The sequence below is a fragment of the Pipistrellus hanaki genome (genome assembly GCF_964339955.1).
Source record: "Pipistrellus hanaki genome assembly, chromosome: 6".
Taxonomy (NCBI): Eukaryota; Metazoa; Chordata; class Mammalia; order Chiroptera; family Vespertilionidae; genus Pipistrellus; species Pipistrellus hanaki.
In genome coordinates, this window is record NC_140508.1 from 74,463,111 (window position 1) to 74,487,759 (window position 24,649).

Here is a 24,649-nt window from a genome sequence, read left to right on the forward strand (position 1 = left end):
AGGCAGTCAAAGTTTCCTCCTGAGCCTTCAGTGCCTTGACTGTTTTCAGTTTGAAATAATCTGCATGCCAGACCAGCACACCTTGGGGTGACTCATTCTGATCCCTCACACTGGTTGGGTCTGAGAGAGAGATCTATTGATCTCCTGTTCTGTGGAACACCTTATTCTCTGGTGCTGGCTGGAGGGAACCCTTCCATTCCACACAACCTCCCCCACCAGCACCCACCCCATCTCACCTGGGCTCATTTCTTTGGAAACTTCTCCAGCCTCCCCAATGGGTGCAGCTTGACTTGGAGCAGCCCTTCCACCCTCCATCCTCACTGAGGCAACAATAAAACTTCCTTTACTGGAGCCTTTGGACTCTGGCAGGAAATAAATACCCATCAGCTGAAGGGTTCCCCTTCTGGGCCTGTCCCAGGATGCTGAGGATACCTAAGTCTAGAAAATTATAAAACACTCCCCAAACTGCCACATTTTAGGCAATAGGTAAAGAGAAGGATAGAGTGCCCAGCCGGCGTGGCTCAGTGGTTGAGCATTGACCTATGAGCCAGAAGGTCACAGTTCAATCCCCGGTCAGAGCACATGCCTGGGTTGCAGGATTGATCCCCAGTGTGGGGTGTGTAAGAGGCAGCTGATCCATGATTCTCTCTCATCATTGATGTTTCTATCTCTCTCTCCTTCTCTCTTCTCTGAAATCAATAAAAATATATATTATAAAAGAGACAGAGAGAGGATGGAGTAAATTCCTGGGTCAGTTTAGGCCTTGGTAAAATTTCTGGGATGACAGAGGGGGAGAGGGAGCAACATATCAGATGTAAAAAAAATAATCCAGAATGCAGGCATTCTGAGGGTCTGGGCACCCGAGTGTCTGTGACCCACTGCGGGTTCTTGGCTTTGCACAGGAAAGGATTCAAATAAGAGCCAGCACAGTGTTTAAAGTGAAAGAGAGTTTACTAGTGAAGCAGTGGGACAGAGATGGCTACTCCGCAGGCAGATCAGTCCCTCCTTAATGAAATTTACTTTTTTTATTGAAGCTCATTGAATCGAGGAGGTGAGAGGGGGCATTCAATAAGAGGGAGGAATATTTAAGATTTTTCTGGGAAAAGGGTGACCTTTTTTAAAAATATATATATTTTATTTATTTTTTACAGAGAGGAAGGGAGAGGGATAGAGCGCTAGAAACATCGGCCAGCTGCCTCCTGCACACCCTCTACTGGGGATGTGCCCACAACCAATGTACATGTCCTTGACCAGAATAGAACCTGGGACCTTTCAGTCCGCAGACTGACGTTCTATCCATTGAGCCAAGCTGGTTTTGGCAGGGGTGACCTTTTGTGGGCTTTCTCTTTAGGATCTTGGTGGGCACAAAGTGTGTCATTTTGTATGCTAATGTATTACAATGAGCAAATAATGAGACTAGGGGTTACTGTTAGGTGCCATTAGTCATCCTGTTGGATTCTGCTGGATCTAAGACATAAATCCATTGGGGGTTAGTCTTACTATCTCCTTGATAGTCCCTGTAGCCTTTATTGGTTATAGCAATTTTGTTTAGCCACATACCCTGCCTCTCTCCAACTCAAGTAAGTATGCAAAAAACATCACTTTCTTGGTATACTGTACATCAAGTTCATTTCTATGCTAAGGCCCCCACCTGGCAGGAAAGTCCATATCAGTCATTGCTGAAGCCTCATTTCCTGTCCCCATTTGGGAAACCCAGGACCCAAATGCCTGAAAAGTTAGAGTAGTATATAGTCTTCCATCCATGAAGATAGGTCATTTTCCAAAGCTCACTGAAAGAAAGAGTAGCTGGGCTCTGTTTTCATCTTAAAGGTGGGGAGCAGAAATCTTTGCCACGGCTGGAGGAGTCATTGACCTCAGGCTCCTTCCACTTTGCACCAAGCTCAAATTTCTGAGACAAGCTGAAACCAGTTTGGCTCAGTGGATAGAGCGTTGGTCTGTGGACTGAAAGGTCCCAGGTTTGATTCCGGTCCAGGGCATGTACATTGGTTGCAGGCACATCCCCAGTAGGGGGTGTGCAGGAGGAAGCTGGTCGATGATTCTCTCTCATTGATGTTTCTAGCTCTCTATCCCTCTCCCTTCCTTTCTGTGAAAAATCAATAAAATATTAATATATTTTTTACAAATTTTTCTGAGACAGGAAATTACCAACCGGGCAGTCCACTTGAAATAGAAGAGTGGACAAAATACTCTGAGAAACACACAAATTAACATGTCAAACTGTGATTCTGCCACTCATTCATTTTCTAGCACTTCATGCACACCTACTTTGGAGCCAAGCGCCATGCAGGCACTGGGAACACAGATGGAACCAGAGGAATCTCTTCCACACTCACACTAGTCTGTCTTAGTGGGGAAGACAGATAGGAGGTCATCTAATATTAGGACTATATGACAACATAATGGAAATCTGTGCCCAGAGTCATGGGAGCTGAGACAAGGAAGCTGCAAGCTTGGCCTGTGGCCCAGGATGTACTCACCTAGGAGGAGACGTCTGAGCCAAGACCTTGAGAATGAACAGAATTTTGAAGTCAAGAGAAGATAAGGAAAGGCATTCTAGGCAGACGTCATTGTAGAATCAAAGAGCTAAGCCATTCTCCAGGGGACAGGTGAGCTTGGAGGAAGACTGCTCATTTGGGAGTGGTGAGGGTAATAGTAAGAAAGGAAGGTGGGGCAGGAACCGGTTTGGCTCAATGGATAGAGCGTCGGCTTGGGGACTGAAGGGACCCAGGTTCGATTCCGGTCAAGGGCATGTACCTTGGTTGCGGGCATATCCCCAGTGGGGGGTGTGCAAGATGGGGCATATCCCCAGTGGGGGGTGTGCAAGAGGCAGCTGATCGATGACTCTCTCTCATTGATGTTTCTAACTCTCTATCTCTCTCCCTTCTTCTCTGTACAAAATCAATAAAATATATTTTTAAAAAAAGAAAAAGAAAAAAAAAAAAAGAAAGAAAGAAAGGAGGGTGGGGACAAAACCCCCAAGACTTCCTTTTCTTTCTTGCTGGGGTGGAAGTGGAAATGCAATAAACAGCCCACTCTCTTCCTCTCCTCAAGTTTGGAAACAATTGAGAAATAAAACATAGGAAATAGCTGAACATTTAAAAGTCAACTTTATGGCAGATAAAAGCTAGTTTGGAGGACATGATGCAAACATGTCCTCATGGACATGGTACAGTCCTCATGGATGTCCTAATATGGCCATTGCAGATAGACACTCAGCCAGCTTCAGGGAGACTGGGACAACCTCCGCCCTTCCCCCCAAAAGCAGGTTTGCTACATTATGAACAGCCCAGAATATCCCCACCCTCCACCCCCTGTAGGCAGGCAAATCCTAAAAAGAGTAGTGTGTGTTCATTCCAAAGGCATGGAGAGTATTGTATTAGTTTGCTAGGTTTCCCATAACCAAGTCCCACAGACTGGGTGGTTTAAACAGAAATTTATTCTCACAGTTCTGGAGGCTGGACGTCCAAGATCAATGTGTCCGTAGGTTTGATTTCTTCTGTGGCCTCTCTCTTTGGGCTCACAGATGGTCTCCATCCCTCTGTGTCTTCATGTGGTCGCCCATCAGTCTGTGTCCTAATCTGCTCTTATAAAAATACCAGCCATTGTGGATTAGGGCCCACGCTAACAACCCTATTTTAAGGTAATTGCCTTATCTCCAAATAAAGTCACATTCTGAGGTACTGAGGAGAGAGGGGCTCAATCTATACATTTTTGGGAAATACAATTCAGCCCATAGCAAGTACCCAGCAGGTGTTAGCAGAGCGTGCTCAGTTCCTTCTCTCAGACTTTCCAATCAGAGAGGTCTTCCAGGAAAGAAGACAGAGACTCTAAGAGCCCCCTCCACATAGAAACACAGGAGTACAAATGAGGTTCCACGGCACACCCCACACCCACTCTGTGTGTACTCACATTAGTTATTACTGTTTTCTGAAATGCACGACTATTTCGCACTTAAGCACAGATCAAACTTTTCAAAGCACTTTCACATCCATAAAACAGAGCATAGAAAGAAAAATACAAGAGTTATAAAAAAAATCACCCAATCTTCCTCCCTCCTATTACAGATGAAAGAATTCAGTCCTAGAAGTTTAAGAGAGCTGTTAGGAGCCACCCAACTGGTTAGTGGTCACGTGTCTTCCAACATTAACAAAGGTCACAAGTTCATTTAATTTAAGTTCCTCAACACAAAACTATCTTTATATCTTCTCTGTAGCGCCTGTCCTAAAGCTCAGCACAACTGAAAGGTAATTTTAGCAAAAGAACTTCTGAGAGCAGCTAACTGTTCTGAATGAACTCAAGTCCCTTGGCTTAAGAAATGTATTTTTAAGGTCCTGACCAGTTGGTTAGAGCGTCGTCCAGATACACCAAGGTTGTGGGTTCAATCCCCAGTCAGGGCACATACAAAAATCAACCAATGAATTCATAAATAAGTAGAACAATACATTGAAATTTCTCTTTCTCCTTTCCTCTCTCTCCCTCTCTAAAATCAACCACTAAAAGATGTTTTAAAAATTTTAAAAAAGAAATGTCTTTGTTTATATTTGTACTTCCTAGTGTTCAGCATAGCGTCTGGTCTACAGTAGGTGCTCAATTCATGTTAGCTGCATGTATATATGCATACACCCATGAATGAACAAGTGATTGAAGAGCCAGAAGACTGGAGACAAGAAATGCCATGTTTTCAGAAGTGGATGAAGAGGGATTCTTCAAAGGCGCTGTGAACCTGGCACTAATCCTAGGCCACTGCTGAGCTTCTACTCTGGCACCTCTCCATTTTCTCCAGGGATCTTTTAAGGTCATCTTGGGATCTTTCCTCTCCTCCATCTCTATATCAAATTTGTTTCCAAGTTCTTTCCTATCTCCTTCTTTTCCATCTCTATTGCAATGTTCTGGCCTAGGCTCTTACTCACGTCATACTGGTCTGGACTCAGGTGACTGGGCAGGGTTTGGAGGCGGCTAGGAGGCTAGCTCAGCAGATCAGGCTGCAGTGGATGCTTGTTCTGTCTCCCCTCCCCCTCCACTGCCTGTGTCTCCTCCTTTATCGGCTCTCCTCATATGGACCCTGTAGCTCCTCCTCTCAACCAGCTCCCAGCTCCTTACTCAGCCAGTCCCACTCCCCAACCTTTCAGGCTTTCTCTGCCATCCCACCCAAGCTTCCCCTCCCCCTGATCCTTACTTCAGGTTTCAGTTCACCCGGTACCCATTGAAAGAGTCTCACAAATGTATTCTCCCTGAAATAGAAGTGACCCATAACAAGGCTTAATGAGATCATTCCTCCAAGGAGTTGAATAAAGGACAATACCGCCAGCCAGTAGATTGTCCTCTGTGTCTGAGGGAGCATTTGGGAGAGGAAGACAGCAATTTGATGCTCCACCTTTGAGACCCGCTGCGGCAGGCAGAGGGATGTGGAAAGCAGGAGACATGGCAGATCCACCTGGTGGGAGACTAAAGAAGCACAACCTCACCTTCTGCAGGAGTTGAACAAGAGCTCACAGGAAACCTGATGCCCTCCCTGACTCAGCATCCTGCGAATCCCCCAGGTCAGTTCCTGTGGTCACCGGCTTTAGGCGTCTCAAGATGAAGACTGCTGAGAATGGGCCCTGCACCCCCTGAACTGGCAGACAAGGGGGTGGGTGCTGAGCGGAGCCTGACGGAGCTTCTCTTACAGTTTCCCTTACAGAGCAGGGGAAAGAGGATGCTCTCTCCCCCCTCCCTCCTCTGTTTTGGGAAGCTGATTGTCTCTGCAGCCAGGAGCGGCGCCAGTTGTGGTCAGCATCCAGCCTGGCAGATGGGTCAGTGGGAACACAGGGTGAGTCCTCAGCTGTCTGCACTTTTCTCTGATGGTGCACCATCTGCCTCAGTAGCACACCATCTTGGCACCCCTGACTCCCAGTCCCACCTCTATTCACTCTCTACAGAAGCATTCTCCCTTCTTCCAACACCAGAATGCCCAGCATCTGCATCATCCAAACTGTCTCCGGAAGCTAGACTCTTTGGTGTGACCTAGTCCAACCTTCTCCCCAATTTACAGATGAGCAACTGGAGCCCAGAGAGGGTGAGGGGTGTCTAACACACTAGTTCTCTGTGCTGTATAACCAACGAACAACCCTAGTCTAGTGGATTAAAACAGCACACACTTATTAGCTCAGTTTCTATGGGTTAGGAGTCTGAGCCTGGCTTAGCTGGGTCCCCATCTCCAGGGTTTCGCCAGGTGAAGTCAAGGTATCTGCTGGGGCTGCCATCTCATCAGAGGCTCAAGTGGGGAAAGGTCTTCTTCCAATCTTCCTCACCTATTGGCAGAATTCATCCTCTCACAGTTGCAGGACTGAGGGCCCCATTTTCTTGCTGGTGGTCAGCTGGATGCCCTCAGCAACTCTAGGCTACCCACAGTTCCTTGCTAAATAGCTCCCTCCACAGCCTTCCCACAGCATGGCACTTATTCAGAGCCAACAACTGGAAGTCCTTGGCCATAGGAAAGGCCTATTCTCCCTTTTAAAAGCTTTTGCTTGGCCGGGACCGGTTTGGCTCAATGGATAGAGCGTCGGCTTGGGGACTGAAAGGTCCCAGGTTCGATTCCGGTCAAGGGCATGTACCTTGGTTGCGGGCATATCCCCAGTAGGGGGTGTGCAAGAGGCAGCTGATCAATGACTCTCTCCCATCGATGTTTCTGACTCTCTATCTCTCTCCCTTCCTCTCTGTACAAAATCAATAAAATATACTTAAAAAATAAATAAAAATAAAAGCTTTTTCTTGGTGTGTCTACCCAGGACAATACCCACATTAAGTAAATAAAATAAAAATAAAACAACTGAGTTGCGATCTTACATCTTCAAAATCTCTCCACCTCTGTCATATTCTGTTAGTTAGAAGCAAGTCACAGGTCTCACTTACACTCCAACAGATGAATAATGCATGAATCCTAGGGCCACCAAAGGGTCTGTCCATCACATTAATGTCATTCATCTAGATAGCAGCAGAGGTAAGATATGGAACCTAGATTTCACATAGAAATAGGTCTCAGGGACCAATTAAGTTTCAGAATTCAGAATGTTCCAGATTTTTGTTGTTGTTGTTAATCCTCACCTAAGGATATTTTTATCCATTAATTTTTAGGGAAAGTAGAAGGGAGGGAGAGATAGACATAGAGAGAAACATCGATGTGAGAGAGACACACTGATTGTTGCCTCCTGCACATGTCCCAAACAGGGCTAGGGATCAAACCTGCAACCCAGGCATATACTCTTGGCTGAGAATTGAATCCAAGACCCTTCCGTGCGAGGGCCCATGCTCTAACCACTGAGAACACCGGCCACAGGAAGAATATTCCAGATTTTAGAAGACAAACAGGTGCTTATGCTATAGACTCACAATGCCTGCAGTGAAGTCTGGACGGCACTCTGTAATCAATGAAATATGTGAACAATCATGCCAAGCAGTTAGCTACATGGTGATACAGGTGAGGTTTTGCCAACAAATGAATTCAGGTCAGATTACTTTTTTTGATGTGTGTGTGTGTTTTGTTTATTTTTAAAAAATATTTTATTGATCTTTTTACAGAAAGGGAGAAGGATAGAGAGTTAGAAACATCGATGGGAAAGAAACATCAATCAGCTGCCTCCTGTACAACCCTTACTGGGGATGTTCCCACAACCAAGGTACATGCCCTTGACCGGAATCGAACCTGGGACCCTTCAGTCCGCAGGCCGATGCTCTATACACTGAGCCAAACCGGTCAGGACAGGTCAAATTAGGTTTTCCCAAATAAATTATGGAAGATCTTTGGCTTTTTAGAACTCTGGGAGCTTCAGAAATTCCAGGAAGGGATTGTGGATGTGTACCTACCACTTATTGAGTTCTGCCCTGAGCCAGACATGGCCTAAGTCTTATGCATTCTCACAAGGCATGGGAAGGAGAATGTTTTTGAGACGTTAACTACTTTCTCCCCCTTTCCTTCTTCACATCGATGTGAGCTCTGCAGTCATTGATGTGGGGTTGGGGGAGGTTGGGGAATGAAAGAACCTGAAAGTCTTGTTCATGGGTTCCCACAGCTGCTCAAGTCCCAGCCAGACAGGGAAGGGAAGGCAGGGCATTGACAAGCAAAAATAAATAAGTAAATAACAACAAATTAAAAACTGGCTATAAATCCCTCATCCTAGGCCAGGAGAGGAGCCAGATGGGCTGGATCCCCTGGAAGCACACCTCCGCTGGCCCGACCTCACGGGTCAGGGCTTCACGCTGCATCCAGAGAAGCTGGAGTCTTGGGTGGCCTCTCAACGGGAAGGGGCAGCCTGATTGGACACTGTTTGGCTTGGGCTGTCCTTCCTGCTTTCTCGGAACGTTGTGCCAGCGAGACCTCTCTTTGTGGCCAGCACAAGCCTGCCCATTGCCCGATACAGAGCTGCGTGTTGAATGGAGGAGGCAGTACACAGCACAGGTGCTCCAACTCCCTTCAGAGAGAACTGGAAGGTGGCTCCTGGGCAGCTCACTTCCCTGGAGGGTTTGGTTTGGGAGACCCTTCTGATCTATTTCATGACGGCCTGGTCAAGTGTCATCACATCCTCCTCCGCTCAAGGTACCAGAGCCTCGTGATGCATTGGTGCAGTAGCCAGGCCTGAGGTAGGAGAGTTTGGCTGGTGTTCACCCCCTGTTGGAGCGAATCCCACCATGTGATTTCTCTCTGGCGCCAGAACCCCAGGTATGGCCTTTCACAAAATGGGTTTGCCCTTTTTCTTCCCCTTTGAAAGCATTTTTTAAATGTGACTGCCCTCTGGTGGCTAAAATTACATGTGTAAATGCCCCATGCCCTTCAAACAAGACCCAGGTAAGTGATTTGGAGTCACAGGAAATGAGTTGCTGGATCAGATTACAGAGTTTGTTTGGGATTAGGGTGAAGGAGTGGGAGGTAATACCTCTTTTCTGTGTTTGTTGGCACATAAAAACAGACTTTAGGTAGTTCATTCGATCAGGATCGTTCCAGCTATAAGCTTCATGAGGGCTGGGAATCACCTCTCTTTGGGCCCAGCATTGTCTCTCCTAGCGCTCAGGAGACTGTCTGGCACAAGGTAAATGCTCAGAAATATGTATGGAAAGAATGGAAGAATTGCAGGCATGCCTCAGAGAGAGCAACCACAACCTCCTTCATTTTTATCTTATTTTGCTGCATCGTCATAGCTGCTGAAAAGACATTTGAAAAATTCACCATCTATTAATATTATTACTTTAAAAAAAAAAAAAACAACTCAATAAAATCAGAACAGAATGACTTACTTGACATGATAAATAAATAAATCTGAACCCGGGCTTAAAGGTAAAGCCCCGTTAGTGGAAGAATTTCCACTCAACTCAGGAACACAGCAAGCTGTTCTTCTGGGCAGAATGCAATTTCCAAAGTTGGCCACAATGGTGTCTCCCATCCCACACTCTTCCTAGGGTGTAATCCTGACAATCCACCCCCGTGTGGACAGTCCATGTCCCTTTCCCCTGACTCTGTGGGTGGACTTTTGTGACTGCTTGGAATGATACAGTATGATGGATACTTTGTGACTTTTAAGGTTAGATCATAAAAAAGCTATACACTTCTGCCTTCCTCTGTTGAGATGTTCACTGTTAAAAACCAGCCACCCTGTTGGGAAGAAACCCAAATTAGCGACCATGGAGAGACCACTCGGAGGGGCCACGTGTAAGTGCTTTAACCATAGACTCTGGACATCAGCCAACGAAAACTGTCTGACATTCGTGTGAAGACGTCTGATGATTCTGTCCTTCAGGTACTAACTCATCTCTAGCCTTTACATTTTCCCAACTGGAAGCTCCAGATAGTAAGGAGCAAAGGGAAGCCATGTCGCCTGTGTCCTTGCAGATTCCTCACCCACAGAATCTGTGACTGTTTTATGCCAGTTTGGGGATAGTTGGTTACACAACAATAATGACTAAAACATTTACTGTTACCGTAATTACCACATTGGTGTCACCATAACAAGATAATACCTCCCGAGGAAATACTAAAAGGACCAAAACTGACGAGGAAGTAAATGTATCATTATTTGCATCTGGAATCATTACATACCTGGACAAGCTAAGAGAATCAAATGAAAAAAAAGTATTAGAACATCAAGAGAATTCAATAAGTACTCGTAGTTTTCTTTTCAGTTTTATTTGTTTGGTTTATCTGTCTTCTTATTTCTGACATGTATTACTTAAACATACTCATTATGCCACTTCTTTAAGATTCAAAATTCTTCCAGTGGCTTTTCTAATATACTTATTATCTCATCTGTTGAGTTTGAATCTTTGAACCCTACAGAACATATTTACGTATATGAATTGTCTGGCCAGAAATTACTGACTTAGTTTCCCCCAGAAAGTAATTCAGTATTCAGTATTCACCACATATTACCTGCTTATGCAGTTCTAGCTAAAAGTGGGTTTGACAAGAAAGGGCACAAATAGGCCTAGATGAAAGTTTGGGATCCTGAATGTAGTCTGGTGGAATAAAATATTAGTTTTGCTATTATCTAAGGAACTCCTATAAATTAAAAGACCAAACCATGGTACATAAATGGCTAAAGAATATGGACAGTTTCAAAAAACGGAAATGTTTTTTGTATTATATTTAGCCACATATTTGTGGAAAAGGGGAGGAAGGAAATTTTTTAGAAATATACTTTGATTTCAGAAAGAAGGGAGCAGGATAGAAACATCAATGATGAGAATAATTGATCAGCTGCCTCCTGCATGCCCCCTACTGGGAATTAAGCCCGAAACCCGGGCATGTGTCTTTGACCAGAATCGAACCCAGGAATCTTCAGTCCACAGGCCAATGCTATAACCATTGAGCAAAACTGGCTTGGGCGAAAATTTTGAAGGTCATTTAGATAATTTTCAAAAAATGAATTGCTTCCTAATCACATGGTATGAAACTTTTAAATATACAAAAATGTGCAGTGGAAAATTCTCTTCCTTCTTCCCTGCACATTTGTCATATCCATGAGATTCTGCCATGCAGAAATTTAAAAAAATATATATTTTTATTAAATTATCTGTGTACATATTTTAACATTGCCCCCCCCCCTCCCCATGCAGGAATTTTAAATATTTCAAAAATTTCATTTGTGGTTCCTGGATTTTTGTCATGTTTCTGACTCTATGACTATTTCAAAGTCAAAACATTAAAACTCCTCCATGATTTCTTTTCTTTTTTTTTTTTTTTTAATATATTTTATTGATTTTTGTACAGTGAGGAAGGGAAAGAGATAGAGAGTTATAATAGAAACATCAATGAGAGTCATCGATCAGCTGCCTCTTGCACACCCCCTACTGGGGATATGCCCGCAACCAAGGTACATGCCCTTGACTGGAATCAAACCCGGGGCCCTTCAGTCCCCAAGCCGATGCTCTATCCATTGAGCCAAACTGGTCCTGGCTCTTTTCTTCTTTTTTTAATATTTTATTGATTTTTTACAGAGAGGAAGGAAGAGGGATAGAGAGTTAGAAACATCGATGAGAGAATCATCGATCAGCCGCCTCCTGCACACCCCCTACTGGGGATGTGCCCGCAACCAAGGTACATGCCCTTGACCGGAATCGAACCTGGGACCTTTCAGTCCGCAGACCGACGCTCTACCACTGAGCCAAACCGGTTTCGGCTCCTCCGTGATTTCTTGTACTTTTAAAAATATTTAAATCTCTGATTCTTTTTAACTATCCGGATATAAGGTGTGACTATGGATTTAACACCATGTGTTCAATTACCCATTTGTCCTCCACGAATTTCATTTTTTCCATCACCATTTATCCCTTCTATGCCCTCTTCCACGTCCACGCACCCTCCTCATCCCCCACAACCACCATTGTTGTCCATGTCCATAGTTCTTTTTTTTTTTTTTTTAGCTCTATCCCTCCATCCCTCCAGAGTTGTCTGACTGTTCTCTATCTAAAGTCTGTCTCTATTTTGCTTGTCTCTACCACTGACTTTAAAGGCCATCTTTTTCATAAATTAAATTCCTGCATATATTAACATTTGGAGGTAGGCAGGTGAGCTGATCAGAAAGCAAACCCCTGGAGAGGGAAGAAAAATAACTGGAATTAGAGAACCTTTCCTTCTCGCTTAACTGACCTAATGAGTGACCACATGACAACTGGCATCGTATTCACCTAATAGGACCACTGAAGGACACTGAACCACCAATAATATAGAAAACCAACATTTTTATTCCGAAAACTATGTATTTGGGCACAAAAATGCAATACATAGCAGGAACCACAATCCTATCAATTGTGACATTATTTCAGCTAAGAACACAGACATTAAGTTATCTAGGAATGCTAAGAGGAAACAAAATCCTTTTAAATATATATTTTTTATTTTATTTTTCCCATCATCATGCATTCCCCCCTATATATTTTATTACTCTTAAGGTGTTTTTCACCTTAAGATGAAAGTCCTATTTAATTTACTTTCTTCGGGAGCACCAAGTTTATTTGGCTCTGGTCACAGTTCCATCATTTCTACTTCCTTTGTGAGTTCAGCTTCAATGGTAGCCTAAAGGAAGAAAGAAACACCGAAAATACTATAAAGACAGAAAACAGGTTCTCTAACTTCTACCCCTATTTAAAATAAGAGAAATTCAAAAACAAAAACACATTAAAACAAAAATTAAAAAACATTATAAATATTAAATATGCTTTTAGACATTCCCTTTTACATCTCTCCCCTTTTCCAAACCCCAGAAGTTTTCAGACTCCTGATTGTAATCAACATCTAAAGAGGGGGGGAAAAGCCTTAGAGAGATGATTTAGTATAATGAATGATACGGAGTAGATTTTCCTGACCTTTATTCCTTAAACAATGTACTTCTGTAATTGCAACTTTCCCTGGTCTCCTATAGAACCCACCCTCTTTACACCAAAGGCCCTTTACATCATAAACCAATTGGCCTTCTGCAGTCCCATCTTCCATTGAATACTCCCAAGCAGCTGGACCTCATCGTTTCCCTAAGCTTGGAAAGCCCTCCATTTTTGGCTATTGAGCAAGAAGAAAGAAAGATGAAGGGAGCTTTAGCTATATCAGCATTTATTTTATTTCCTTTTTAAAAGCTGAAGAAAACAACAAAACTTACTAATTCTCGCTTTGCTTCTTCAATTTTCACTTGAGCAAGAGATGGATCCTTTTAATGAAAAACAAAATAAGGAAAGGTTATATTACCTCAATTAGGGCTTGAGGGGAAAAAATTGCAATGATGCTTTCAAAAGTAAAAAAATCTAACAGAGGATATACCCATTGAAATTCAGCTTGAATTTTAAATCCTTAAGCATGGATTCACTATTTTAATGGTCATTTAGTGCATACTAAAAAAAGACATCTGCTTTTTTTAATTCATAAAAATGATTACCGGCATTAAATCTAAATAGGACTCCAATTTTTTCTTCAAAGGTATAGTCTGTTGTTTTAGTTCTTCCAGTTTCTGGGGATGAAAAAAAACAGTCATAGAGTAATAGAGATATTCACAATTAAATACTGCTCATTTCTGAAGTAAAACATAGTAAAGCATTAACACTAGGAATTTAAAATAATGGATCAAATAAAGAGTTTCAAGATAACAGATAAACTCACTTCCAATGGAAACAGTCTTTATAAGACGCTTAAAATAGAAAAGTTTTACTCCCATTTACTAAAAATAGGATTTAAGTATGCTGTCTAGGAACCCAAAATAATGTGATTAAGAGAAACTGAAATGTAAGGGAACAATTAGAATCTCAAATACATATTTTATGAATTGTCAACTTTAGATTTCAAAAATTAAAGTATAAAAAAAATCTTGGAGAATCCAAGATGGCTGCTCGGGTAGGCAACTAGCCGCAGCCGCACACAACAATTTTAATAAAATACAACTAAAATATAAAATGGACATTACCCAGAACTACAGGAAAGTCGACTGACTGGAAATCCTACAACAAGAAGCAAGGAGAAAACCAGAAGGAAGCACGGAGGAGCTGTAAAAGCCCAAGGTACGGAGACACGCGGCGCGCGGAGAGGACGGAGCCGGAGAGGAGGGAGGCCGAGTGCCTGGCAGGCGTTCCCTAGCGGAAAGGAGAGAAAACTCCGACTGTGCTGGGCCCCCGACTGCTCTGAACCCCCGTTCTGGGCCAGACCCCGGGGACTCAGGCTCAGCCATAGGGAGCTGGGCTGTAAGTCGGAACCCCGGGGTAGCGGAGAAAGGAGGTCCCGGAGGCGCGCACACTGCCCCCAGAGAAGGGACGGTCGGCTGTGCCGCGGGATTGCCCTGACGGGAAGGAGACTGGGGCTCCAGACTGCTGTGAACGCCACCTCCAACTCCACTTCCAACTGAACTGAACCCCAATACCGGGTTCATTGGGGGAGAGCATAGACTGTTTGGCAGCAGGCGAAAATCGAGGGCACCTTTCTCTCAGAGGCGCCGGCAGCGAGCACTGAAGGACCCGCATAGGGCGGGGCTGACGGAAGCCAAAGCTGCAGGCTCCACCCTGAAACCCCGTCCCAGCTGTAACTGCGAAATTCGACAACAAAATAGATCACAAACAAAAGAAATGGAGGACAAAAAGCGTCTGGATATAGAGTTCAAATCTACGCTTATAAGGTTTTTCAAAAATTTCCTAGAAAAGATGGATAAGGCCTATGAGGATATGAAAAGAGATCAACTAGAATTAATAAGGAGTCAACAAGAAATGATAAGGGATCAACAAGAAATAAAGAATACATTGTCTGAAATAAAAAATATTTTACAGAAATAAAAAATAAAAACAGAAGGGAAGATCGCAAGAATCAAGTCAAAGATTTGGAACATAAAGAGCCAGAAGACACTCCTCCACAGAAGCTAGAAGGCAAGAGAATCCAGAAAATTGAAGATAATGTAAGAAACCTCTGGGACAACTTGAAGCGAACCAACATCAGAATTATGGGGGTTCCAGAAGAGGAGAGAGAGCAAGATATCGAAAACATACTGAAAGAAATAGTGACAGAAAACTTCCCCCACCTGGGGAAAGAATTTGACTTACAAGTCCAGGAAGCGCACAGAACTCCAAACAAAAGGAATCCAAAGAGGACCACACCGAGACACATCATTATTAAAATTCCAAGAGCAAAAGATAAAGAGAGAATATTAAAAGAAGCAAGAGCAAAGAAGGTAGTAACTTATAAAGGAGCACCTATACGATTGTCAGCTGACTTCTCAACAGAAACCATGCAGGCCAGAAGGGAATGGCAAGAAATATTCAAGGTGATGAATAGCAAGAACCTACAGCCAAAAATAAGCTACCCAGCAAAGCTATCACTCAGAATCGAAGGTCAGATAAAGAGCTTCACTAATAAAAAAAAGCTAAAGGAGTTCATCACCACCAAACCAGAATTATATGAATTGCTGAAGGGGGTTCTTTCAGAAGAGAAAGTAAACAAAGATAAAAATTATGAACAACAAATACGTAATTATCAACAAGTGAATCTAAAAACCAAGGAAATTAAAAAAATCTGATGAACAATATTAACTGTTGAATATAATAGAATCAGAGGTATGGAAGGGGAGTGAACTGACGATTCTTGGGGAAAAGGGGAGAGGGGGGCGTGGGAAGAGACTCAACATAAACTGTGCACCTATGGATGAGGACAATGGGGAGAGGGGAAAGGGCAGAGGGTGGGGTGGGAACCTGGTGGAGGAGAGCAATGGTGGGGGGGGGGGGGAAGGAACATTTGTAATAATATGAAAAATAAAAACTTAAAAAAAAAAAAAAAAAAATCTTAAGCTGAAAACGGTTTGGCTCAGTGTATAGAGCGTCGGCCTGTGGACTAAAAGGTCCCAGGTTCGATTCTGGTCAAGGTAATGTACGTTGGTTGCAGGTGCATCCCCAGTAGGGGGTGTGCAGGAGGCAGCTGATCAATGATTCTCTCTCATTAATGTTTTTAACTCTTTATCCCTCTCTCTAAAAAAAAAAAAAAAAAAAAAAAAAAAATCAATAAAAAAAAATATATATATATTTTTTAAAAAACCTAGAAAATGTAAGGTTTTAAAAAAAATCTTAAGAATAATAAAATATATAGGGGAGATAAATGGTGATGGAAAAACAATGAAATAATCCTATATAATAAAAGGCCAGCCACCATAAGCGTAATGACTGGAATGACCAGAGACCAGAACCACCATGGTCCCTCAGCTGGCTGGCCCTGCCCCCAAGCAAGCAGTTAGGAGTGATCAGCCAGGCAGGCAGAGTAATTAGGGGTGATCAAGTAATTGGCAGGCAAGTAATTAGGGGCAATCAGGTATGCAGACCAGTGATTAGGAGTGATCAAGTAGGCAAGCAAGTGGTTAGGGGCGATCAGGTAGGCAGACAACCCCTTGCAGAGCTGGCCCCACCCCCCAGCAAAGAAAGAGGGAGGCCCAGGCCACGGGCTGTGACTCTGTGGCAGGTGTGTGGCCGGCCAGTGATTGCCCCACAGAGTGAAGTCCAGGCCAGCTAAGCCATTGCACCCCACACCTGCCACCTACAGCGGGAGGCCACCAGTGGGCAGGGGAGGGGGAGCAGTGTTGCACAGATGGCAAGCAGTGGCAGCTTCGGGGGTGGGGCCAGCTGCCTGCAGCTGGTGGAAGGAAAGCCCCGATAGGCCCTGATCTCAGGCCAGGCCTATGGACCCTACCCGAGGGGGTCCCGGATGGAGAGAGGGTGCAGGCAGAGCCGAGGGACACCCCACCCCTGAGTGCACTAATTTACATTGGACCTCTAGGGCTAGGGCTCTTAAAAAAAATTATATACATATATGTGTGTGTGTATATATATATACATATATACGTATGTATAGGTCCTAACTGGTTTTGCCCAGTGGTTAGAGTGTTGGCTGAAGACTGATGAATCTTGGGTTCAAGTCTGGTTGAGGGCATGTACCTCAGTTGCAGGCTCAATTCCCAGCCAGTCAGAGGCAACCAGTCGATGTGTCTCTCTCACAGCAATGTTTTTCTCTCTGTCTGTCCCCCTCCCTTCCATTTTCTCTAAAAAAAAAAATCAATTGGAAAAAATATCCTAGGTGAGAATTAACAAACAAACAAACAAAACACACAGAGTAAAAAAATAACACAAAGTCCTTATTATTGCCTTTTCCCACCAAAACAGATAAAATCTTTATAAAATCTAAAAACCCAGAATTACATTCTGCAGTTTTGGGGCCTGCGTTTTTACTGTACTTTGAAAGAGAAGGAGGAGGAAGACCTAGATGGCTAGCACAGAGTTCCTCAATAAATTTGTTTAATAAATAAATCAATAGTGTATAACTGACTCCAGCAAAGAGTTTCTAGCATACAGTAATAAAGAAAACTAAACAGATGTGAGTATGGACAGCTAGACAAGGAATAAAGCTATCAATACCGATGAACATAAAGTACAGAGACAAAGGAAAAGAAATCAGGTTAACAGTGAATAAAGCTCTATAAAAAGAAACAAGTGAAAAAGCAGATTGTGCACTAAGATTTTAAAGAAAGTTAAACTGGGTTAAACTAAGCTCACCTCTGAAAGCTCCACTAGTGACTGATGAGACAGAGAAGCCTCCATGCCTCTGGCTGCAAGTTTCTCCTGCGGATACAAAAAAGGGGGGTTCGGTTAAGGAAATTATTTTCTAAGTGATCATTAGTAAATGTTTCAACATATAACCCAGTAAAGGGGAGCTACAAATCACAGATGAAACACGTATCTAAACACTTTTATGTTGCATGTCAATCTTCCCAGAGCCACAGATGTGTGACAGCATGGGCACAGTGCTTCTTAAGAGCCTGAGCTGCGGGGCCGGCTGCCTGCATGGGAATCTGGATCTACCGAGAAGCAGCTATGAAACCTTGGGCAGTGACTTTCTCTGTAGTTCACTGGTCTGTAAAAAAGGATTGGTAATACTGCCTAGTTGTGAAGATGGTCAAAAAGCAGTATGAAGAGACCTAACATTTTTCAGTCCTTCATGCATACCTCTAAAGCTCTGATTCCAAACCTGGACTCCTCTGACTTTGCTTTTAGGAAGTCCATGTTCTGAAGACGATGGTTAACTTTGGCCCTTTCTGTAGACAGCTGCAGCTCTGTCTTCTTGAGATCCCTTTAAAAAGTAAAATTGAAACATTTTTTTTCTCCTCAGTGAAATTATCATTTTTAAAAAAGCACTGTTAGCCGAAACCGGTTTGGCTCAGAGGTAGAGCATCGGTCTGAAGACTGAAAGGTCCCAGGTTCGATTCCAGTCAAGGGCATGTACATTGGTTGCGGGCACATCCCTGATAAGGGGTGTGCAAGAGGCAGCTGGTCGATGTTTCTCTCTCATCGATGTTTCTAGCTCTCTATCTCTCTCCCTTCCTCTCTGTAAAAAATCAATAAAAAAAATATATATACTTTAAAAAAGCACTATTACTTTTTGGATTCAACTCTGAATTAGACAAGAATACATAATATAGTTGCTGGGTTTTCTACCATAAAATTTATATCCTAGACTAATTAACAGGCATTCTTTAAAAAAAATATATATTTTATTGATTTTTTACAGAGAGGAAGGGAGAAGGATAGAGAGTTAGAAACGTAGATGAAAGAGAAACATTGGTCAGCCGCCTCCTGTACACCTCCCACTGGGGATGTGCCCGCAACCAAGGTACATGCCCTTGACCGGAATCGAACCTGGGACCCTTCATTCTGCAGGCCAATGTTCTATCTACTGAGCCAAACCTATCAGGGCAATAGTCATTCTTTTAGGTCATCCTCCCCTCAATGTTGACATCTGGGTTTTTCTCAACAAATATGAAATAATTTTAAGGTTAACTTATGCCAATTATTCTTAGAGAAAGTAAATCACTGCTTAAAAAAGTGACTGAAAAATACCATAAAACTGCCCAACTGGCATAGCTCAGTGGTTGAGCATCGACCTATGAACCAGTAGTCATGGTTTGATTCCTGGGTTCAGGGCTCAATGCCCAGGTTGCGGGCGTGATCTCCAGTGGGGATCAATGATCAGATTCTCTCTCATCATTGATGTTTCTATCTCTCTTCCTCTCTTTTCCTCTCTTAAATAAATAAAAATATATTTTAAAAAATACCCTAAAGCCAATTTGAATTATGGAGGTCCCAAAAGGCCCAGAGCATCAAGAGAGATAGTAGAGCACTAGCATAAAAAAAAAAGAGCAACAAAATAAAATGCACTTCAAGTTTCCCTACAGTTTATAAAAAAGAAAAGAAAGTTCACATACATTTAAAAAATGAACAAACCCAGATTATTTGTAAAAAAGAAGGAAAAACTGTATCAAAAGGTGAAAGTCTATTCCCAACCTTCATTCAAGTAATTTTCTGCTTTAAAAAACATTTTATGGACCCCATTTCTTAAAAACTAAATATGATAAAGTCCTATTATTGCCTTTTAATAAAAGTTGTCACCGTTTCCAATTCAGTTACTTACTCTCGTAGACATTTTTCTAATACTAAACTTGCAGTTAATTTTTTTTCAAGTTTTGACAATTCAAGCTTGAGTTCTTCATTTTTGGATTTGGTACGAAAAAGGTCAGAGGTCAAATCATTCACTGCAGAGAGAAAACTAAAAAAAAAAAGAAAGAAAGAATAAGAATCTGGTCACATAAATGGACATCAAGGACAAGAATTACAATTGTTCCTCATTTCGAACAATGACTTGATCTCTATGTAGATTCTTCCATAACCACGCTATTTCGTACCTCTATGGATTTTGTACCTGCTGTTCTCATTGCCTGCAGAGCCTTTCTTAAAAAAAAAAAAAATAATAATAATAATAATAGTTATTATTATTATTGATTTTTTTTTACAGAGAGGAAGGGAGAAGGACAGAGTTAGAAACATCAATGAGAGTGAAACTTCGAACAGCTGCTTCCTGCACACCTCCTATTGGAGATGTGTCCACAACCAAGGCACATGCCCCTGATTGGAATCGAACCTGGGACCCTTCAGTCTGCAAGCTGACGCTCTATCCACTGAGCCAAACTGGCCAGGGCCAAAGCCTTTCTTCACCTGGCAAATTTCCTTGTCTTTCAAAACGCAAATAAGATGGACTCCCATCCTGGAATTCACTTCCTTTTTCTCTGTGCCTAAGCTATAGCTTGCACATTCCTGTTATGTTACAACTGTCACACTTGGTGCTATACTTTTACATGCGCCTCCCTTATTTGACAACGAGCAGAGATTGTTCTTCACTGCAATTACTATCCTATTCATCTCACTTCTCCAATGCTATGTATATGTGTATAGGTGGCATGTAACCAGTATTTAGCGTCTACTAAACGGACTTAAGTCTAGATGTCTGCTGCCATACAATATGCGTTTTTATTCCTGAAACACTACTCTTGAGCATATATATATATAAATTCCAAGCCCTTATATTGACAACGAAGCAGAAGAGCTGTACAGTTCTCTGTAAGTTATAATTGTCATCCTAGCTAAGATATGGCCACCAGAGATATTCATATAGACTTGGGAGTCAGACAGGGTTTGAACCTCAACTCTGCCGTTTACTAGCTCGGAGAAGTTATTTAACACCCCTCCTGAACGTCAGTTTCCTCTTGGGGTTAATGGAAGAATAATGTCTTTATACAGGTGAAATGCCTGTCACAAAGAATAAAGGTCCTTAAACTACTCTACCCCGTAGGGTAGGAACATAACCAAAATTCAGTATGCTCAACCAGATGATTTAAGCTACGACTTTTCTCATGGTATACTTATAAGGAACAATGTAAGTGGTACCTAATACCTTTCCAAATATACATGTGAATCAAACTTCAAAAACCTGATCCTGGAAAGAGAAAACACTAAAATTTAACCAATACCAAGTTTAATTTAACCAATACCTGAATGAACTACACATACTCACTGGCAACGATAAAGAGTTAATTAAATTCAGTGTTCGGGCACTTATTGTTCATTTCCCACATAGAATTACACTGAGTGTTTAAACAGTCTCTTAGGTCAAGACCTTATAACATACATGATTACAGAAATAAAAACTATCGTAAAAATTACCTAGATACTGAGGTATCCTTTACCTCAAGGGCCACTGCACTGTCAACCAAAGCATTCAGATACCTAGAACCAATGCTGGAGAGACTGGCAGGGGAAAAATTCACACTCTCCATGAGAAGGTCTTGAAGATGCTTGGCTGAAAAGATAAAAGAGTTCTAGATGTTTGTTTTGTTTTACTTTTAATTTTTAACAGTTTAATTGAAATCTTTCACATGTCATACAATTCACCCGCCTCAAGTATACATACCTGTAATTCCATGGCTTTTAGTATATTAAGAGTGGCATACCCATCAATACAGTCAATTTTAGAGCATTTTTATCACCCCAAAAAGAAACCCCAATTCTTAGTAATCATTTTCCAATTCCCAACCCGTGAAGCCCTAGCAACCGCGAATATGCATTTTGTCTCCACTCATTTGTCCATTACGGACATTTCATGTACATGGTACATCAGCCCTGGCCAGTGTGGAGCATCCTCCTACACCGAAAAGTCTCGGGTTTAATTCCGGGTCAGGGTGCATGCCCAGGTTGTGGGTTCCATCCCCTGTCAAGGTGTGAGATGTTTCTCTCTCACATAGATGTTTCTTTCTTTCCCCCTCTCCCTTCCTCTCTAAAAACAAACAAGAAAACCCCAAAAACTTTTCTACACCAAATTACTCTTGTATACTTTAGTGTTATAAAATTTGGTTCCTTCTGATTATCATCTCATTCAAAAACTCTGGAATTAATCTCACCTTCTGATTCATATTCACTTGCTTTCTGTTTCAGGTCCTCTATTACCAGGTGGCCATCCCTGTCCCGGACCCTGTTGCGTTCTGAAAGGTGATGTAAAATCTCTGTGGTCCGGGCATTGACCTCATATTGTGGAATAGGATGATCTCCAAACATCTTTTTCAACCACGCAGCAACCTAACCATAAAAAGGAGGGTAAATACTTTAAGTCTTGTTTACTGTAATAGCACAAAGGAAGTATTACAAATAAGCAATGAGAAGCAAACAAAATGCTTTCTATGAATATTCTGAAGTCCTACTGACTTCACATCCTAAAGTGTCTTTAAGAAGATACATACCAGATGTCAGGAAATAAGTGAGGAATCACAAGGAACAAAATGACCAGAAAACAATCCATCCTTTTCCAAAGGAAACAAAAGCGGCACATAGGCTAGTAACTTGCACCACTCAAATAATTTAAAAGATCAAACTGCATGTGCTAACTAAAGCATTAGTTACCCATGCAAACTCTGAAAAAAGGAGTTGTCCACAATACACAAGCCCCACAGAAGCTCGTGGGGCTGGGTTGTGGGCCACGGATGCAGGTCAGGAGTGTGTAAGGACAAAAAACAGATCTTTCCTTTTCTTTGCTATGGCCTTCCACAATTTATGAGAGTACCTGGTGATTAAACCCCAAGATTGTTGGCTCCTCTGATTCAAACAGCGCCTCGGTTCAAACTATGGCACAAGATTAGCTACTCTCAAGGCTACATTCTTGCATGCACTCCCCTCTTTAGAAGTCCCCCTTCAGTCGCTGGAAGGGATTTTGTACCAGGGGGCTCCTCAACTCCACTCCGAGCGCAAGACTAAGCGGGGGAAGGAAGGGAAAAGCTCTTTCCAGGGCAGTCCAAGTAGAAAGGGGAATCAAAGAGCGCGAAGGCGGACTAAACATGGGCCCCCGGACTAGGCAAGTAAACCTAGCAGGAGATCCGCCCTGCGGGCGGGTGTGTCAAAGACTCCGCTGGCAAATGCCGGCCCCTGCCCCTTACCTGCGCCTCTTTCTCCTCCGGCGCTTCCATAGCGGCTGCTCCCGCCACTTCAGGAGCAGCTCCCGCCTGAGAATTGCTGGGCTCGCTCTGAAGGTCCCGCCCACACCCCGTGGGTCCAGCCTCTTAGGGGCCCGGGACTTCTGGGAGTTGTAGTTTTCACTGGGACTCCAGGCTGCTGCAAGGCTCCAGCACTGCAAGCATCTCCCTGCTGGCCACCTTGTCTCGCCTTCTGCCCTCCATGGCATAATCTGCAGGACGAGAATAGAATCGCATAAAGCCAAGCTGTGTTTTCTTACATGTTGACTAGAGGCCCCGTGCACGGAATTTGTGCATAGGAGGGGGGTCCCTCAGCTCAGCCTGAACCCTCTCCAATTCAGAAAACTGGCAGTCGGACACCCCTCTCACAATCCTGGACCGCTGGCTCCTAATCGCTCACCCGCCTGTCTGCCTGGTCGCCCCTAACTCTCCTCCCGCTCCCCTGCTGACCTGATTGACCCTCACTGCCTCTGCATGCTGGCCTGATTGCACCTAACTGCCCCCTTCCTGCTGGCCTGGTCACTCCTAATGCCCCCCACACCAGCCTGGTCGCCCCTAACTGCTTCCCCTGCCAGCATGGTCGCCCCTTAGAGCCTACTGTTCAGTTGTTTGGTCGTCCCTAACTAACCCCCCTGCTAGCCTGATTGTAGGCAGCCACCTTGTGAGGGCTAATTTGCATATTACCTCTTCATTATATAGGATTACTAACTTAAATTGCTTGTCTTAAAAAAAAAAAAAATACCTGAAACTTGTTTTTTGGATAGCAGATGTTTGTGTGCACTAGCTTAAATTTTTTATTTTACCTCAGCATTATAAACTGCAGCAACCTTAGATTTACCCGTTAGTCTCCACTACCAAAGAGCTAAATGTGCTGGAGACTTTTAAAATAAATAGCTGACAGCCCTGGCTGGTGTGGCTCAGTTGTTTGGAGCATCCTTCTTTATACCAGAAGATGGCAGGTTCCATTCAGGTCAGGGCATATACTAGTACCCTTGGGGCACATACAAAAGGCAGCCTATAGATGTTTCTCTTCCCCCACCCTCTATAAAAATCAATGGAAACATGTCCCTGGGTGAGGATTAAAAAAATAAATAAGATAAAATAAAATTGTTGACGGCATTCAACTGCTAGCGCCGCCACTCGGCTACTCTTCCATGGAAAGTTCTCTCCCCGCTTCATGATAGTAGCTAATAACACTGTGCGTGATTCTTGATACTGCTACTGCAATGCATACTTTTCCATGCGATTTCTTACTTTTGTTCCTTGTTACAGGAACCCTGTAAATTAGACACACACTATGTTACATATTTCCACATTAAAACCACACGCACATAGAGGCCTTCCCTGAGCTTGTCGAGTTTAGTATGTGGCCCCTCTTTCGTCCACGTCCACGGGTGCTTGTCAAAATCCAGAGCCCAACGTTTCTGACACAGAGGGCTTGGGGAGGGGCCCCGTGGATCTGAGAATCACCTCTTTCTGCAGAAAACTGTTTCGTGGTGACAGCCTCCGACCTGACACCTCCAGCCCGCCTCGTGGTCAGCCTGCCTGCCTGCGCCCTCAGACCGCACCTGTCACCTGTCACGTGGCCCGGGAGCTGCTTCCTGGCCGGCTCCGCTGCCCACGTGGTCGCCCCGGGCAGGCACAAGGTCAGCTGCAAAGACCAAAGTAAACGTGTAAGCCATGCCTGCGCGGACGCTGGCAAAGGTCTAATCATTCATTTTGAACTTTACATCTCTAAAAATAATACCTAAAAAAAAAAAAAAGGAAGAAAGTAACCACTCCCACCTCGCGCAAGGCAGATTTGCATCCGG

At 43.3% G+C, this 24,649-nt stretch overlaps 1 protein-coding gene across 1 annotated transcript; it reads right to left on the bottom strand.

Annotated features, from left to right (window-relative positions):
* Positions 1 to 12,361: 12,361 nt before the first annotated feature.
* HAUS1 (HAUS augmin like complex subunit 1) lies at positions 12,362 to 24,422 on the bottom strand. Its single transcript, XM_084888231.1, has 10 exons — positions 24,309 to 24,422; positions 22,803 to 23,050; positions 21,777 to 21,951; positions 21,043 to 21,178; positions 19,457 to 19,591; positions 17,995 to 18,118; positions 17,545 to 17,610; positions 13,413 to 13,484; positions 13,140 to 13,187; positions 12,362 to 12,562 (listed from the first exon to the last, which is right to left on the bottom strand). Exons 2-10 carry the CDS (start codon positions 22,830 to 22,832, stop codon positions 12,512 to 12,514), a joined length of 837 nt encoding a protein of 278 aa, XP_084744357.1. The 5' UTR covers positions 22,833 to 23,050; positions 24,309 to 24,422; the 3' UTR covers positions 12,362 to 12,511.
* Positions 24,423 to 24,649: the final 227 nt, after the last annotated feature.

What these genes read in the sequence shown, in the direction of transcription:
- HAUS1 (XM_084888231.1), bottom strand. Translation starts at nt 22,832, where the DNA reads ATGGAAGCGCCGGAGGAGAAAGAGGCGCAG. An exon ending in AAGTGAATATGAATCAGAAG is followed by an intron (nt 21,179 to 21,776) that starts GTGAGATTAATT and finishes TTATCTTTTCAG; the next exon opens with CCAAGCATCTTCAAGACCTT. An exon ending in CACTAGTGGAGCTTTCAGAG is followed by an intron (nt 13,485 to 17,544) that starts GTGAGCTTAGTT and finishes TTTCATCCCCAG; the next exon opens with AAACTGGAAGAACTAAAACA.